The following is a 15,991-nucleotide window of genomic DNA, read 5'->3' as shown; positions in this document are numbered from 1 at the left end:
TACCTCACTGCCAGCGCTATTCAGCATCTGCGTGCTGTAGCCCATAACCCTCATTCTCCTCCCGAACAGCATCTCCTGCTATTCTAGTCCTTCACTGCGCTCTCCGTCTTCAGGCGCACAGACAGATTTCAGGTATCAAGTGCCTGATCTTGGAATCATAGAGTAAGTGAACAATAACTTCCCCACCAGACATGGTAAGGGCAGTTAACTTCTGCCTTCTCTACTAACTACTGATAGCAAGGTCACCACAGCACCGTTTGTCCCATGTCTGATATGAAGAGGGTCAGATGGTTCTCGCTGAGATCCACAACAGTGATTCAAAAATATTGCCAGAGGGAGAGGGGAATCAAATATGGCTTGGCAGTTTCATGACAGCCGTCAAGTGCTTAGGACTCCCTTGGTTTAGCAACAAGGGAATCTGAGGAGTCCCTCAATTTGGCAACAGCAGTGTCTGTCCTGCTGTCAGAGGGGGAAGGCATTCCAATCTGGGAATAATGTAGCCGATGCTAGTTCAAGACAAGCAGAGGTTTCCATGAGTCTGGGCCACTCTCAGAGAGAGGAGAGAACTCCCTGTGTCTAGAATAACACACGTTCTACCACACTGTCAGCAAAGGGCTCCTTATGACAGTGTCCTCTGTGACAGTGATATGTGATTCTGACTGGGATTTAGGGCAGTCATCTTGAAGTAGACTCTAGCAAGCTCCCTGATATTGGTCATAAATCTGCCTGCAGACATGGGAAATGCAAACCTAGACAAGGTGAGAGAGTTGAGTAGGAAAAGATCCCTGCTCAATTCTTGCACCTTGTCTGGCTTTGCATTTCCCACATTTGCGCTCTATTGTGAAAAGTCACCCAGCTGTACTCCAAAGCCTTTCAGTTAGGGAAACCAAATTGTAGGAAGTTTTCCTGTTCTGTTTGCATTAGATTGTGCTGCTATATGGAGGCGGGAGGTCTTTACAGCAGATATCGCACTAATTCACGTGTATCTATGCCAAGACTGCAAGAGGACAATTGTCTTTGCAGAAGTTGATCCAAAATATTTTGTTAGGAAACCGCATCCCCGAGAAAAGCCTGTGAGGTTTTATTTTCATTAAGTGATTGCATGTGTTGGCCAGTATGGGTCTGTTGGCACGCTGTGCTGTACTGTGGGGGTGATACATTGTCTCACATGTTTTAACTTGACCTTGGACAGAAAGGAACCCGTAGCAATCAAACTATTCAGCTTAACTGGAACATCCTGTAGACATAACTTTCAAAACACAATCTGAGCATCTTCTTTTAAACCCTTCTGTCTGTCTGTCTGCACTTAGAGTGCTCAGTAGACAGGAATTCAGCTGATGCTGTGGGGGAGCAGAAACTGATGTAGCACATCTTTCCTGCTCTCACCCCAGTGAAGTCCTACTGTACTGCTGGAAAGAAAAGCTAACTAGGCATCTGACTGCACAGCTGCCTGTTAACAGCACTGATGATAAAGCTACCATGTCAGTGTTTGCTGGCCACCTTTAAGCCCTCCTGCACCTGCAAATGAAAAACAAACAAGCCATTTACTTCAGCAGCATGTGCTGAATTGTCTGGCTAACCAGGCTGAGAGTGGCATTGAGCACGAAAAGTAATAACAATCTATTTTTGTTTTTCTTCTTTGGTCCCCTGAATTCATTTGGGCCACACTTCTGTGATGCCCCACAATTCATCATGTGACATTAAAGGTAGACTCCCAAGGGACCTGGATGGAGAGCATAGAAGCAGCCCATAGATGCAGGACGGTGAAAGATTTTTTAGCACAGAGGTTTGTAGTTTTGAAAATCTTGTAATTATTTCATTCCCTATTGGAATCTAAAATACTTCAAGCATCTTTCAAAACTGCATGCTAAAAATCTTCACTGAGCTGATGGGACTTGGCTCTATTCACCAGTGTAACTTCTTGGTATTGTAAGCTGTGATATCACAGTGCATTCTAGGAACTATCCAGAATGACTTCAAGGACCTGAAAAGGAAATATGGATCAGATTTTAGTACGCTGCATGTTTGCTCAATCCCATTGTAGGCTGGCTAAGCAGGAGCATTGACCTAAAGTGTTGCTTAAAGAAAATGGCTTGTTTCTTTAGCTTGCAGCTCACCTTTAATGTGAGGTGAGGAGGTGAAACAGTGGTAGTCACAAGAAGAAAGAGTTAGTGTCTAATTTGCCCTCAGTTAAAGTTCACAGAGGAAAATAATCCTCTCACAGGACATCACAGTACTAAATTCATCATGAAATAAGAGGAACCAGATGATTTGCATGTGCTTTTCTGTGGTAGAGGTCCACCTAATCCCCAAGAATGGGGTTTGTTAATGGGAATGCTGACACAACCAGAACTTGTGCCGCAGTAGCAGGCACTGCCATGCAGTGCTCGTTAATACTTTGCTCCCTGTCATTAGATTTCCTAAAATACACAGCTGTGATGACAGGATGACTCTGAGGGTAGCAGTTAAGAGAGAGGCTGGCTTATGGCTGACTTTCTTCTACTAATCTAATGGCACTTGCAGGGTATTTTATGTATCCAGAAACAATGCTTGGGATTTATTGATTTATTATTAGGGAAAGAGTCCTCTGTAGAAAACTTCCCTCTCCCATATTTTCCCACAAGTTTGCACTCCCTCCCCAAAGTCTCCATGTCACAGTGACTGTCCTTCATTTGAAGGGGATTGGATGGGACTCTCTCTAGAGCCCATCAGTACAGCTCCTAGAATCAGCTGGAGGAGTCACTGCAGTGTGAGGCGAAGTACTTCTCCAGAGACTGAGCATGCTGCCTTTTGCAGCGCTTCCCGCCCCTGTTGATTTATTGAACAAGAGAACGCAGGAATTGAACCTGAGCCTCATTTGGTAGTGCAGTATCACTTGTTACCTGTTAAACACCTATGATGTGCTTGATGTTATCCAAAAGGACAGTCTCTGTTGTTATAGTTTATACCATCTAAAGTGTGGCCCCCATTACTGTAGTATCTGAGTGCCTCACAGTCTTTAATTTATTTTTATAGTACCCCTGTGAGGTAGAGATGTTATCCCCATTTTACAGATGAGAAAGCGAGGCACAGGGAGACAAAGTGACTTGTGCAAAGTCACAGGAAGTCTATGGAGGAGCATGCAATTAAATCCAGCTCTCCCAAGTCCTAGGTTAGTGTCCTAACTACTGCGCCATTTACAGACATACAGCATAAATCAGGAAATCTAAGTGTATATCCCCTGGAGACCAACAAAATTGCAAGGACAACACCACACGGATGAGGCAAACCATGCAAGGATCAACTATTTAATGTGAGGCTTATGCTCAGTTAAGTATACGCTTGCATATTCCAAGCATGATGCTTGCACTTCTACTGGTATGGAATGATTAACTTTAAAAAATCCTTTCCTCACATAGTTGTCAGGCATAATTAGAAGTAAGACTGGAGAATACAAGCTCTTTGGAATGAATTTTGCTTTATATAATATTGCTGTTACACAGTGACAGTACTGCTAGATCACCGCAGTGATAGGTGCAATATAAATATGGAGAGGTAAGACAAATGGTTTTATCTCAGCATAGCAAGACTTTTTTTAAAATGTGTTTTTAAATGGGAGTGTGGAAGCAGTGGTCGGGCCTGGGCCAAAGTCTGCTGAAGTCAATGGGCTTTGGTTTAGGCCCTCAATGAAGAAAAGGTGGCATTTGGTGAGTTTTAAGAAAGAACTTAGTTAAGGAGGTATGTGAATGAACTATGAATGTAGACATGGATATTGGGATCATAGGGGGTTCCAGTAATAGGGTGCAGCATGGGAAAAGGTGTGCAGGACACTTCCCAGTTGACACAATGACAAGAATTCATAGCTTTTGGGGTTTGATTTGCTTAGATATGTCCAGTTATAAAAGGGGGAGAGAAACTTCAAGCTAGCAAAACTGGTCTTAATGATGATGCAGTAGAAAGATAGTGGGAAAAGGATAGTGGCAGATCTGTAGGAGACAGTGAGGTTCAATGCATTGAGCATCTACTTCTTATGAACCTAAGTTCCAGTGAGGATTTGATCTCAAGTGAGTTTTGTGGGCTTGGGCAGTTAGGGGGAGAAACTTCATGAAATTGTGATTCCCCTCATCCTCCAGTGTTTCTGTCTCAATTTTGGCCACCTGTATAGCTAGTCAAAAACAAAAAACAAAAACCCCAGCAGAAAAGTGTCATGAAAATTTAGTCTAATACTTTTTGTTGTGGACATGTTCAGGAAAACAGTCATTGAAATTTCCCCCTCAAAATAAAAATAAATAAATAAAAAATATTGACCAATCTTAATCTTCATTGTTGCGGTTATTTTATCCACATGACCCCACACACTTCAGCACGATAGGTAGTTTTCTTTCAAGAGTGCTGCTGATCCAAACTGGGGAAGGTCAAACTAATTTCTACCTAATTTCAAATCCACTTGAACACTTGTAGGTTCAAAAGTTCTATCAAACTTAAACATAACGGGGCTTCCACTTACGAGAGGATGTGGGGGCAGGGAGCAGAGCAGATGATAGAGAAATTCTACAGGAACAGTAAAGAATCTAGATGCTAATATCACCAATATGGAACCCATTTGTACTAGTTTGGGGAGAGGGCTGTTTTCTTAATACATAGCATAAGCGTTTCTTTAGCTAGAGAAATATTAAGCCCCAGCTGAAGTCATGGGGAGCTGTGAGTGCTTAACATATCCAAAAATCAGGCCTTGTGGCAGGTGCTTCAAACTGGGCACCCAAACAGAAACATCCAAAATAATGGAGACTGGAAAATTTGGGCCTTATTTAGAAAGAAATTGTTTAAATTACAGGAAACCAGATTCATAAACTCAAAGTAATTGTGAAGCTTCCCCCAGAAATAGCTTGGGACATTTGTGAACCTTGGAGGCCCAGGAGATGTGGCCGCTTCTAATCAGAAGTGAGGTGAAATGGGAAAGGTGGTGTGCTAGTGCTGGATAGTAATGGGTTGTTGTAGGTGAAGATGCTAATGTATTGGCCGACTTGTGTGGGGAGGCTTGCAAATCGCATTACCTACAGTATGCCAGAGGCCAGTTAGTAGCATCTGTTTCTCACTTTCAAGAGTACTACAGTTCACTGCCCAGAATCACAGCCTGCTGATACCATTAAGAGATCCAAAGGAAATTCCAGCAGCATGCTGAAAAACTGTCCTCCTTAGAGTCTAACATGTCTTTATTTATTCCTTCAGATGTACAGGGGCTTTGACAAGATGCCACAAGTTCAGTATATCTACACAGAAGCCTCAGAGAGTCTTTGTGGGGTCAAGCTAGAGGTCAACAAGTACCAGTATCTGATTACAGGTAAGGGACTACTGGGGTTTTCTGTGATCAGAACCTCTTTTCTGTCTGTATCTGTACTTGCCAAACACTCACACGGAATGGGGGCAGGTAGGTCAGCTCTATAAGCAGGCTCTTAAAGACAGTGCATGTCTGCTTCCCTGTGCTGAAATATCACATAAAACGTAGAATGCAGTGACAATCAGTCAGTAGCATTCCAATCTCCATGGATTGTCTCTCCATCAGTAACATTCCTCTACTCTTCCCCCCACCCCTTAAATCTCTCCAGTTTACAAACCACATAGCCAGTGTTGAACATTTTTTGTGACAATAAGTGGTTATTAATGCATAACTGCAGTACAGGCCAGTGAGATTAGAAACAGCAAGGCACCGCTCTGCTGAGCTAGAAATAGAAAAGCCTGTTTGGACCAAGTGAGTTGTTAAGATGAGGATGCAAGGAGAATTGGGACAGAGCACATGCCAAGTCCTGTTTCTCTGTTAAGGTGCCAGCACACTTACACCTTGCCCTGTTGCAGAGGGGAATGTGATGGTTGTGCTGGGGATTCTGACAGCTGGTACAAAGATTCCAACTTGTGGAAGTGCCGTAGTCTCACTCACTAACCTCATAGCTAATAGAAGAAAATAAATTGATTTGCTGAACTGTGACTAAATGCATATACCTGGGATTGAGAACATTAGCCGGCTCAGGAAACTGATGGACTGAACTGAGAACAACTAATTTGTGTCCCTTTCTGTGTTTTCCAGGCCGTGTGTATGAAGGAAAGGTTTATACTGGCCTGTGTAACTTGTATGAGAAATGGGACCGACTGACTCTGTCCCAGCGCAAAGGACTAAATCATCGTTACCACCTTGGTTGTGGCTGCAAGGTGTGTATTGCCTCCAGTGAGATGTCATTAAAGCCTAATCCTAGAACTGTGCTCATTGCAGCTGATAGCAATAATGTAGGTGAACTATCAGGGAAGGAATCACAGCGCTAGAGGTTTTTTACAGAAGGCAAAACAAGATAAATTTTGCCTCCTCCCTGGTTTCACAACATAATGAACAAGTTAAAGTTTTCTGCCTGCGCCTTTCCTATGAACTTTTTGGTATAATTTGGCGGGGTGGGAGAAAATCTCTGAAAAATTCAAACACTATTTTGCAAATTAGTGAAATTGTGTGCAGAGCTGCTGGGAAAATATGTTAAGCTTCTTTTCCCCTCAAAACATTTTGAGTGGTTAAAAGTTCAGAACTTATCCCTTTGCACTCAGCTCTCATCCTGCAAATACTCAGGCACATGCTTGTTTCTAAGCCAGAGGCTCCCAAACTGGAACACAGCGATAAGGTTATCAGGGGAGCAGAAAGACCTGATGGAGCCACTCTGAAAGGCTGGAGTTAAGAGGGGACTCTGTCCGGCAGGGGAAGTGGACAGGGCACTGTGCAGGTGGTCTTGATTGCCAGGATCAGGCTCCCTGCCTGCCTTGCTTCCTCACCACTGCAGCAGTCACAACCCAGCAGTTATGCTCCTCTGCTGGGGAAGTTAGCAGAGACTCTGCGAGTGGAGAATGAAAGGCTATACCCTGGGAGTACTGACCTACCTGCCAGAGAGAGCCCCTTCCTGACCCTGGCCCTTCAGCACAGCTCCAGGGCACAGTCCCATTCACTTGCCTGGGCAGACAGAGCCTGCGCAAGGAAACCGCAGACAGGGCCCCACTCAAAGGCTGGAGTCAGTAGGGGACCCTGTCCAACAGGGGTCCAGTACCCATGGGTGCATCTTTCCACTTCGGTCCTGACCCTGGCCCTTCAGTGCTGCCCTGCACAGGCAGGGAGCAAGATGAGCAGGGTCCCAGCTGGCAAAACTACCTGACTGCTGCAGGGAGCAGAAGGTTTCCTGAACTGCCACATAGCTAGTGCCCCCCACCCCTGGCCCCCATGGGTACAGGGTACTCCTTCCCCTAAACCTGCTAAAAAGAGGGGTATGGGCATGGGACATGAATCTCTGAAGTGGGGCTCAGCAAACAAAAGTTTGGGAATCTGTGGATTACAAGTCCTGGTGGGGGAGGGAGAGCGACAAATCCCAGGAATGGTAAGGTGGGCATTACTGGAAACATTTGCGCACCAGTGTTCTAAGCACATGAACAGTGCCATTGACATTAATGGCACTGCTTGTGTGGGCAAGTTAAGAACATGTTTAGGTGTTTGCAAGATCGGGGCTTAATTTTTTAGTTAGCACGTTAGTGCTTAAAAAGAATTTCAAAAACACCAGTTTCTGATTTAAAACCAAAGTCCTATAAAATGTGCCTTCAATTTACCCCATTCCACTTGCTGATTATAATTGCAGATTAAGCCCTGCTACTACCTGCCCTGCTTCGTGACCTCCAAGAACGAGTGTCTTTGGACAGACATGCTCTCCAGCATCGGTCATTCAGGGTCCCAATCAAAGCACTATGCCTGCATCCGACAGAAGGAAGGATACTGCAGCTGGTACAGAGGATGGGCGCCTCCTGATAAAACTATCATCAATGCCACAGATCCCTGAGCACAGTTCCTTCCCCATTTCCTTTCCTCCCTCCCTTGTGGCTGAGCTTCTCTTGGACAATAACTCCTACCAGATCATGATGATGACAATGAAATTAGTGCCTGTTTTTCTTGCAAATTTTAGCACTTCGAACGCTTAAAAAAGAGAGTCTATACTGTCATACTGAATTTGTTTTTAATCACCTTTTTTGATTCTGAGATCACCCATTTCAGTCAGATTATATTTGTCTGGGAACTTTCGTTTGCACACCGTAAAAAAATTATGGAGCCCTTGCTCTCTCTATGTATCATTATCTATAGCAATATAATCTATATTTTTTTAGGAAAACAAAAATATAAAAACTATCCCAGTTGGGCACTATATCCTTCTTCCTTGCCTTGGCTTCCCCAAGCCCTCTTCGTGTACACACTGCACAAATTATGCAGATTGAAACTATTTGAAGGGGAAACTGGTTCAATTAACTAGATCAGTAAATAAAGCAAAAAAACAAACAAACCCTTCTTCAGATGGGGAGTTGGAAGTGTGATTGACTTCAGAAGTGGGAGAACTCGGTGTTAAGACACTGCATTGTCTGGTTAAAGCACCAGGGACTGAATGTCTTCCTGGCTCATTCAGTCACAGTATGAAGGATAGAGCACACTGGAAGTCTGGGGGTTCCACAGAACACAAAGAGAGGTTTATTATTATCGTGAGGTTTTTGAAATAAAACCTGCATTCAGGGAGGTAATTCACTTAAGTAAGTACAACGAAGCAGGTGAAATGCTGAGTCTCTCTCTTTTAAACAGGGTTGCTCTTGAAATTTTTGCAGTTTGGCTCCCACAGAAAATTCCGTTGTGACCATCTTAAACCAAACAAATGAAAATTATCAACACTAAAAATAAATCAGTCAATCCCACGGCGAGGGGGAAAGGGATACTCACTAGGGTTTATTGCTATAAGAAATCTATTGCCAAAATAGTGTTTAGCTGAAGTAAGATGTATATACACGTAATGACATAAGCTATTTTTGACAGGACGTGGAATTATTTGGTGTTATAAACAATGAATGCTTTGATTGTGTTTTAAAACAGAAATCTTGACATTCCGAGTCAGTGATTTATTTTTGGTAAAAGATATTGAAACTCCAGTGTACCTGCAGTAGAGGTTAGAATCACTGTTTTGTGCCCCGCCTTCAACTACCATGACTTACCTCCTACAGCTACACTGGCTGCGGTTGGATATGTAATGAAAGCAAAAGCTGGTGGAGGGAGGCAAGGAAAAGCAACATCCTGACAGGCACTTCCTAGAACTTTACATTTCAGTTGTCCAGGGGATTCCAAGTGGATCAAGTGCTCTGTTTCCCCCAAGCTGTTGTTAACGTAGCTGTGGGCACATTCTTATTCCTGAGGTGACATGGGGGAAGGGATGGTCCTGGCTTCACTGTTGACTGGAGGATTTTTTCGTTCTGTTTTGTTTTTATTAAGAAAACTATAATATAAATTTTCTTATTAAATAAAAATATTTTAAGATTTAATGTTGAGGAGGAGGGGTTACTGACAAAATGGGTGACTGTATATTTTACTGAGTGTATGGGGGAGGAGGACAACACGTAACAACATTATTTGTTTTTGTTTTTTATTATTATAATTATTTATCTTACATAGCCATGTATCTTCAGTTCATTCCACTTAGGAAGCAGAGCTGCTGTCAGCAAGAAAAGGCATTGCAGTCATGCTAGACAGGGACAATATAGCATTCTCTATGCAGTGATCTTTTCAATTTGTTTGGGGCTTCTTCGCCATTATGAGAGGGGGAAGAGTGTATTCTAGTGTTGGGATTGATGCATCAATCGTTTTGGGGCTTTGACTTCAGTGGAGCTATGCTGATTTACACCAGTTGAGGATCTGGCCCATTTAATAGAAGACTCTTACAGCAGAATGCATGTGATTGGCATTTTCATAGAATTGTTTGATTAGAAGGGACCTTGGGTGGAATATTCAACAATGCCTAAGTGGTTTAGAAGCATACAGCACACTGAAAGTCAATGGGACTTGTGCCAAGGCACACTTAAAAATGCCACCCCTTGTCCCTACCCCTAAGTCATGGACCTAATCATCAAAGAGGGAGATTAGGTTGCTTTTTAGGGTCAAGTGCTACATCAGGCTGCTTCCCTTTTGAGCTGGGCATCATCAAGTTGGGCCATGAGCACAGGGGACCAATTTCTGCTCTGTTTCCTCTATGCAACTGCAGTGCAGTCACAGTTGTCACTGAAAGCAGAACTTACCCCTGCATCTCTGGCAATGATAATTCCACCAGTGCACTTCACAACTTGTGGAGTGATCATCACTAGAGCTAATCAAGGCCTGACCCAACTACCATTTGATCAAAGGTGCTTTAGTGATCATCAAATAATTGAGCACAGCCATTTCTCCGAGTTTTGGAAGGCGAGATGAAGCTTGTCATGCAATGAGTTGTCAGATGTTGATTTGGATTTCCATTAAACTGTGGCTCTGTATTTTACCTGCTCACTGACTGTATAATTTAAAATCATATAAATAGCTGAAACATTTTAGTATTGCAATCACATTATTGTGAAAATCTTTTTGTTGCTACGAAGATGTGTGTTCCTAAGTAGGCTGTAATATATCTATGTGCTTTGTAAACAAACAAACAACTCCCCCAACCCTGCTACCAGCAGTGTTATTTTCCTACTCATATTTCCATTTTATATTTACAGAGGGTAAAAATATATTTGACATGCAGACAGCTAGACTGGTAAAGGCAGGGGCTTGGAAAGCAACCCTCTCCTTTGCCAAATAAAGATGCAGCCGTAGAGGCTTTTTAAAATGTGGAATCGAATAGAGGGAAAGAGTGGGGGAAGAAACCAGCACAAAATACATTTCTTTTGTGAGGCTTCCAGGTTTTTTAAAAAGAATACTATCAGGAACAGATATTTTATGGACTAAGCTTGCCTTGGAATCAATGGATGTCTTTCCATGGACTTAAATGGGCTTTGGGGTCAAGTGCCTAAATTTCTGCCTCTCTATCTACTCTTCCTTTCCTTCACTGAAGATCACTCCAACCTGCCAAGGTACAACACCCTCCTTCTGGATTACAACAGGCCCTGCAGGATGTAGGCATTCTGTCTGGAGGACAGCAGTGAAAACTCCGTCAGGGTGGTGTTTTCCCAGATGAGCGGGGGTTGCCATTGCCGTTGCACCAATATCTTGCTGCTTCCTCTTTGTTGCGAAGGTTGAAATGTGGCCTCTAACATCCCCATCAACCATGCTCTGTGCTGAAAGAGATGCTGTCAATGGGACTACTTACATCAGTGTCTGCATGATCAGGGCCTTAGTTTTTAAACAAATACACTTTTGCTAGGTTTTAAATAAATCAATATTATTAAAACTACATTTTTACAAACCCAGCTCACTTTTCTAGACTATTTTTGCAGTTTCCTTATGTCCATTTAGTTTTGTTGCCTCTTCTCTGAGCTTGTACAACAGATATGTCAGTTTCACTTTCAAATCCAATTTCACTTTCCAGTTCTCATCACAAGCACAGTACCGGAATGTTTGGACTGTCAACTCTGCCTGGGGACTCTTTGTTTCTTGAAAAATGGTTTCCTTTTACAATTTGGAGTAGGGTGTTTTTTTCCCTTTTCTCTTTAGGGAAAGGGTGGAGAGGGATTATATGTATGTGGAATTTCCTGTGCAGAGTCCCACTGAAATTAATAGGGCTCTGTGCAGACAGAGCAGTCCACCAACACAGTGTAAAGTGCAGGATCAGGGCCTAATTTTGGTGTGCCAAACATAACCCCCATCTACACTTTGAGCTGGGGTGTAATTCCCCACTCTAGTAGACAAACCCACTCTAGCTCCGATCAGCAGCGCCAGTGGAGGGACAGATTAGTCACTCCTAGTACATGTCTAGCGTCATAAAGGGATGCTACTTGTCAGCTAGCCCCTCCTGCTACTCCGGCTACACTCTGTTATTAGCATATTAGTACTTGCAACCTCAGGTCAAAGTGTAGACACACCCTTAATGTCTGACTCATCAACGCAGATCTTCCACACTCACCAGTGGGGCAAAATGCTACTTCAGGGTGCCCACGAACACACCACTTTATAGGAACTCTAAAGTGAAGGCACAAGGAAGAAAGAGTTCCCATTGTTTCACAGGACTTTCCAGGTATATTTCTTCAACATTTTTCAAAATAAATTTTAAGTCTATGAATCCTTTGTATTTTGGGAGGGAGGGACAAATTTCAAAGGATGGTGCAAACTTTTTTTTTTTAATGCAAGTCAAAGTTTTCTGTCCACCAAATCTTGACAAAATCCTTACAAAAATAAAAATCCACTAAGCCTATGTCGCTGCTTTTGTTGTAGCGGCTTTATCAGTATCTTGGTCACTCCCTTTTCTTCACTGAGCCCCTCTGCTGTTCCTGGTAGTCAGAGAAATTTGGGAAAGGAAACGAAGCCTGGGAGAAAATTTTCTCCCAAAGAAATATATTTGTTGCTAAATTCTGTAACACTGTTTATGGTTTTCCCTCCATGTTATTTATAAATTTTATACTCAATGAATGTATATTGTCTTTAAGGTAATACTGCATAATGTTCAATTTTTATAGTGTCTTTTTCTTCTGAGCAGTAAAGTGGTTTTATTTCTATCACAGGTATTCTGTCTCTGCCTCGCTTATGTTAGTCAGTCTCTGTTACTTTAACCATATACAACTGGTACCATATACTTTAACATACACAAATATTGCTTTTTCATTGGATCTGATGTGAAAATTAAGCCCCTGTCAATTGTTCTACTCCTAAGGACTCCCTCAACAATCCCTCTCTCTTTTTAAAGCAAACACTCTCCTGAGGTTCTGCTGTTGGGGTCACCAGGCCCAAGATGGAAGAAAACCCCTTTTGGAGCCTGTGAGCTCCTCTTTTTAGCTGGCCAGATGGGATCACTACAGAGCAAAGCAGCCACTATGGCTGAACGTTTAACAAACACTGACTGCTCCTGAGGAGGAATATTTGCACTGGTTGTGTGCGCAGCACAGGGTACAGTTGCTATTAAAACAGGCTGCTCCACAGAGGCTAGTTTGAAGCACATTTTATCCAATATACCACTGTTTTCATTGACTTACTGCCCATAATGAGAGAAGGTGGAGGTTACTCAATCAAATCCTTTCCATTGTGAAAATCTCAACCCTTGTAATCTCTCTTTAACGTGAGTAGTTACAGATAGTCGAAAATTTTCGATCAAAGCTTTTTTTTTTTGGACAGAAAGTTGGATGTTCAACTACGTTAATATTTTCACAGAGGAGTGCCAATTTTCCCTCACAATTTTGAGTTTTTATCAGAAATATTTGGTTTTCTGGCAAAAAGTAGAATTTTTCCATGGAAAATTTTGACAACATTTTTTGAGGGGGAGGTGGTGGGTGTCAAAAGTTTCCATCACAGCACCCTCCTTCCACACACACCATTTTCTGACCTGCTTTCTGACTAGTCCTCATCCATACCCTTTTCTAAATATGAGCCTATTAGCATTGGGAAAAGTTTTGACATGCAAAGATGCATTTTCTGATCATTTGCATTTAACAAAAACATATAAAAAAATCCCAAAATAGAAGTTTGATAACTGCCGTTATTGGATGTCCATTCATTTAAAAGATTATCTACAGTACCCAACCCTTATATCACCACTAATCCTACCAATGAAGATTAAGGAAGAACCCAACAGGTTGGACTAGGGAAGTTGGTAGCACTGGTCTTATTAACAAAAATTAAACAGACAAAAAATGGTGGAGGGCCCTATCTGAATACTGTTCCACTTGTCTTATGCATGTACAGCCCTGATCTACTTAGCTGGAGTAAGCAGCAAAGAATCCTGTGGCACCTTATAGACTAACAGATGTTTTGGAGCATGAGCTTTCGTGGGTGAATACCCACTTCGTCAGATGCATGTCAGAGGCATCTGACGAAGTGGGTATTCACCCACGAAAGCTCATGCTCCAAAACGTCTGTTAGTCTATAAGGTGCCACAGGATTCTTTGCTGCTTTTACAGATCCAGACTAACATGGTTACCCCTCTGATACTTAGCTGGAGCAGGCCTTCTAGCCTTATGACCTCTCAATTGCAGGGCTGTGTACTGGCCTATAAGAGGGATTTAAGTCAGGAGATATTGTATTAGGAGTGTCATATGAGTAATTGAGGGAGGACACCAATTTTCATCTCAAAAGTAGGGCTGCCCTTAAATTGCCCTTAAATTGTCTATGTGCGAATCCCACCAGCCTTGCATCTGAATTAAAAAAGAACCCAGCTATATAAACTAAAAGGCAGGTGATAATTCAGACATGGGGTCAGGGCTCATAGACAAAAAAGACTCTTGAGATTTTTGAGGGAGGCAGAAGGAGTCATAGGTTCATGGATGCATGTTGACCATCGAGTTTCTCAAAGGGCCAGGCTAAGAGTAGTCATGCCTCTGCCTAGGGTCACTTATAAGGGAAAAATAAAAGAAATACAGCTGAGTTGTTTAAATACTCCCACTTCTGCTCCTTCCCCAGGTTCAAAAGGAGACAACTACCCAGCACTTTTAGCAAGTTGCTGCCTTTAAGGAGCCCATGGATTGCTTAATTATTGTGCAGGTCTAAGGTACAGTATGTTCTAGTTCACAGATAGGATGAATAAACACCAAGAGCAATTATGCTACAGCAAATTTCACAAACCAAATAGAATAAAAGCTAATCTTCAAAAACTCAAAACCACTTCATTTAACAATCCAAAAGCTGGTAAGTATGTCTAATAGATGTCACAGATGAGACAAATCAAGAGCAGCACAGCATTCTCTTAAAAGAAACTCCTTCGGCATCCCACACCTCTGATCTTCCTGCTCTTCTATTCATTAGGAAGAGTGCAAAGACCAGCTCAGTCACATCCAAACAGACCTTTTCCCCACCTATGACAACCAGGGTCAGCAATTTATTTCTCACTCTTTCATCATCTGTGTACTTCCAAGAACTGAGGGAAAAACAAAGAGGCACCCAGGGCAGTGTTCTATGCCTGCTATTTTTCTGCTAGGAATTTATTGTCTGTAAAGACACAGCTATTGTTTTAAGGCTCCCAGCGTGAGTGACTCCTTCCACTTCCAACCACAGATTCGCTGCATCTTCCCCAACTAGATCATCATTAAAATAAACAAAGGATACTTACCATCTGCTTATGGCTTGGGAAGAATGTTTGCTCCACAAGGGGGAACTTCTCAGGACCCAGCGAGCTGAAGATTTTAATTAGCTGAGAGAACTAAAGAGAGAGAGAGCAAGAGAGAATCTGCTGTTTATTAGACAATAAACCAGTGCTTTTAAAAAGTGCTGCTATGAAGGGTGGCGGGGGGCAAGGGAATCACATTATCTTCTCCCACCCACCTTTCTGCAATTGACAAAGGTGAAAAATATGGGTATAGCATGCTAAGCTATCACTCTCTCTCACTGGGTGCATAACACCCAGGCATCTTGAGAGAAGGGAAGGAGTTAAGTGAAGAGGCTGGAAGTGGACCAGCTTGCGTTCAATTACAGGTCCACTATAAACAGGCTTAGCTTTCACAGTATAGAAGGGCTGAGAGTAAAGAGAGAGCAGCTCATCTTGACAGTCTGGAGGAAAGGGCTTAAGACACACACACGTGTGCTTGGGACAGAAATAAGTAGTACCACTCATGTATAGCAACAAAACAAAATAGCGCTCTCTCCCCTATGCAGCCAAATAAAGGATTGGTGATGTTTCTTAAAAGGTCTGAATAATCAAAAGAGACGCTCACTAGAAAGAGAGAGTCTTCTACAGTAGTGGCTCTCAACCTTTCCAGTCTACTGTACCCATTTCAGGAAGCTGATTTGTCTTAAGTAACCCCAAGTTTCACCCAACTTAAAATCTACTTGCTTACAAAATCAGACATAAAAATACAACAACAAAAAAAGGTGTCACAGGACACTATTACTGAAAAATGGCTCACTTTCTCATTTTTACCCATATAATTATAAAATAAATCAATTGGAATATAAATATTGTACATTCATTTCAGTGCATAGTATATACAGCAGTATAAACAAGTCATTGTCTGTATGAAATTTTAGTTTGTACTGACTTTGCTAGTGCTTTTCACATAAAACTAGGCAAATACCTAGATGAGC

General features: G+C 42.4%; 2 protein-coding genes across 3 annotated transcripts in view; one reads left to right on the top strand and one right to left on the bottom strand.

Moving 5' to 3' along the window:
• TIMP3 (TIMP metallopeptidase inhibitor 3) overlaps positions 1-12,485 on the top strand; it is a 49,620-nt gene extending 37,135 nt beyond the window's left edge. Inside the window, exons 3-5 of the mRNA XM_050927333.1 lie at positions 5,209-5,320; positions 6,062-6,183; positions 7,635-12,485. Of these exons, the coding sequence (XP_050783290.1) occupies positions 5,209-5,320; positions 6,062-6,183; positions 7,635-7,832 (432 nt within the window). The 3' untranslated portion in view covers positions 7,833-12,485. The remainder of the gene's footprint in view (positions 1-5,208; positions 5,321-6,061; positions 6,184-7,634) is intronic.
• The window catches only part of SYN3 (synapsin III), a 291,194-nt gene that overhangs the window by 166,802 nt on the left and 108,401 nt on the right, over positions 1-15,991 (bottom strand). For both annotated transcript variants that reach the window (XM_050926612.1, XM_050926622.1), the window contains exon 6: positions 15,021-15,110. In XM_050926612.1, coding sequence (XP_050782569.1) covers positions 15,021-15,110 — 90 coding nt within the window. The remainder of the gene's footprint in view (positions 1-15,020; positions 15,111-15,991) is intronic.

This window comes from Gopherus flavomarginatus, chromosome 1 (assembly GCF_025201925.1).
Source record: "Gopherus flavomarginatus isolate rGopFla2 chromosome 1, rGopFla2.mat.asm, whole genome shotgun sequence".
NCBI classification, from domain to species: domain Eukaryota; kingdom Metazoa; phylum Chordata; order Testudines; family Testudinidae; genus Gopherus; species Gopherus flavomarginatus.
The sequence above is the reverse complement of the archived record's forward strand: the minus strand, read 5'-3'. Positions and strand labels throughout refer to the sequence as shown.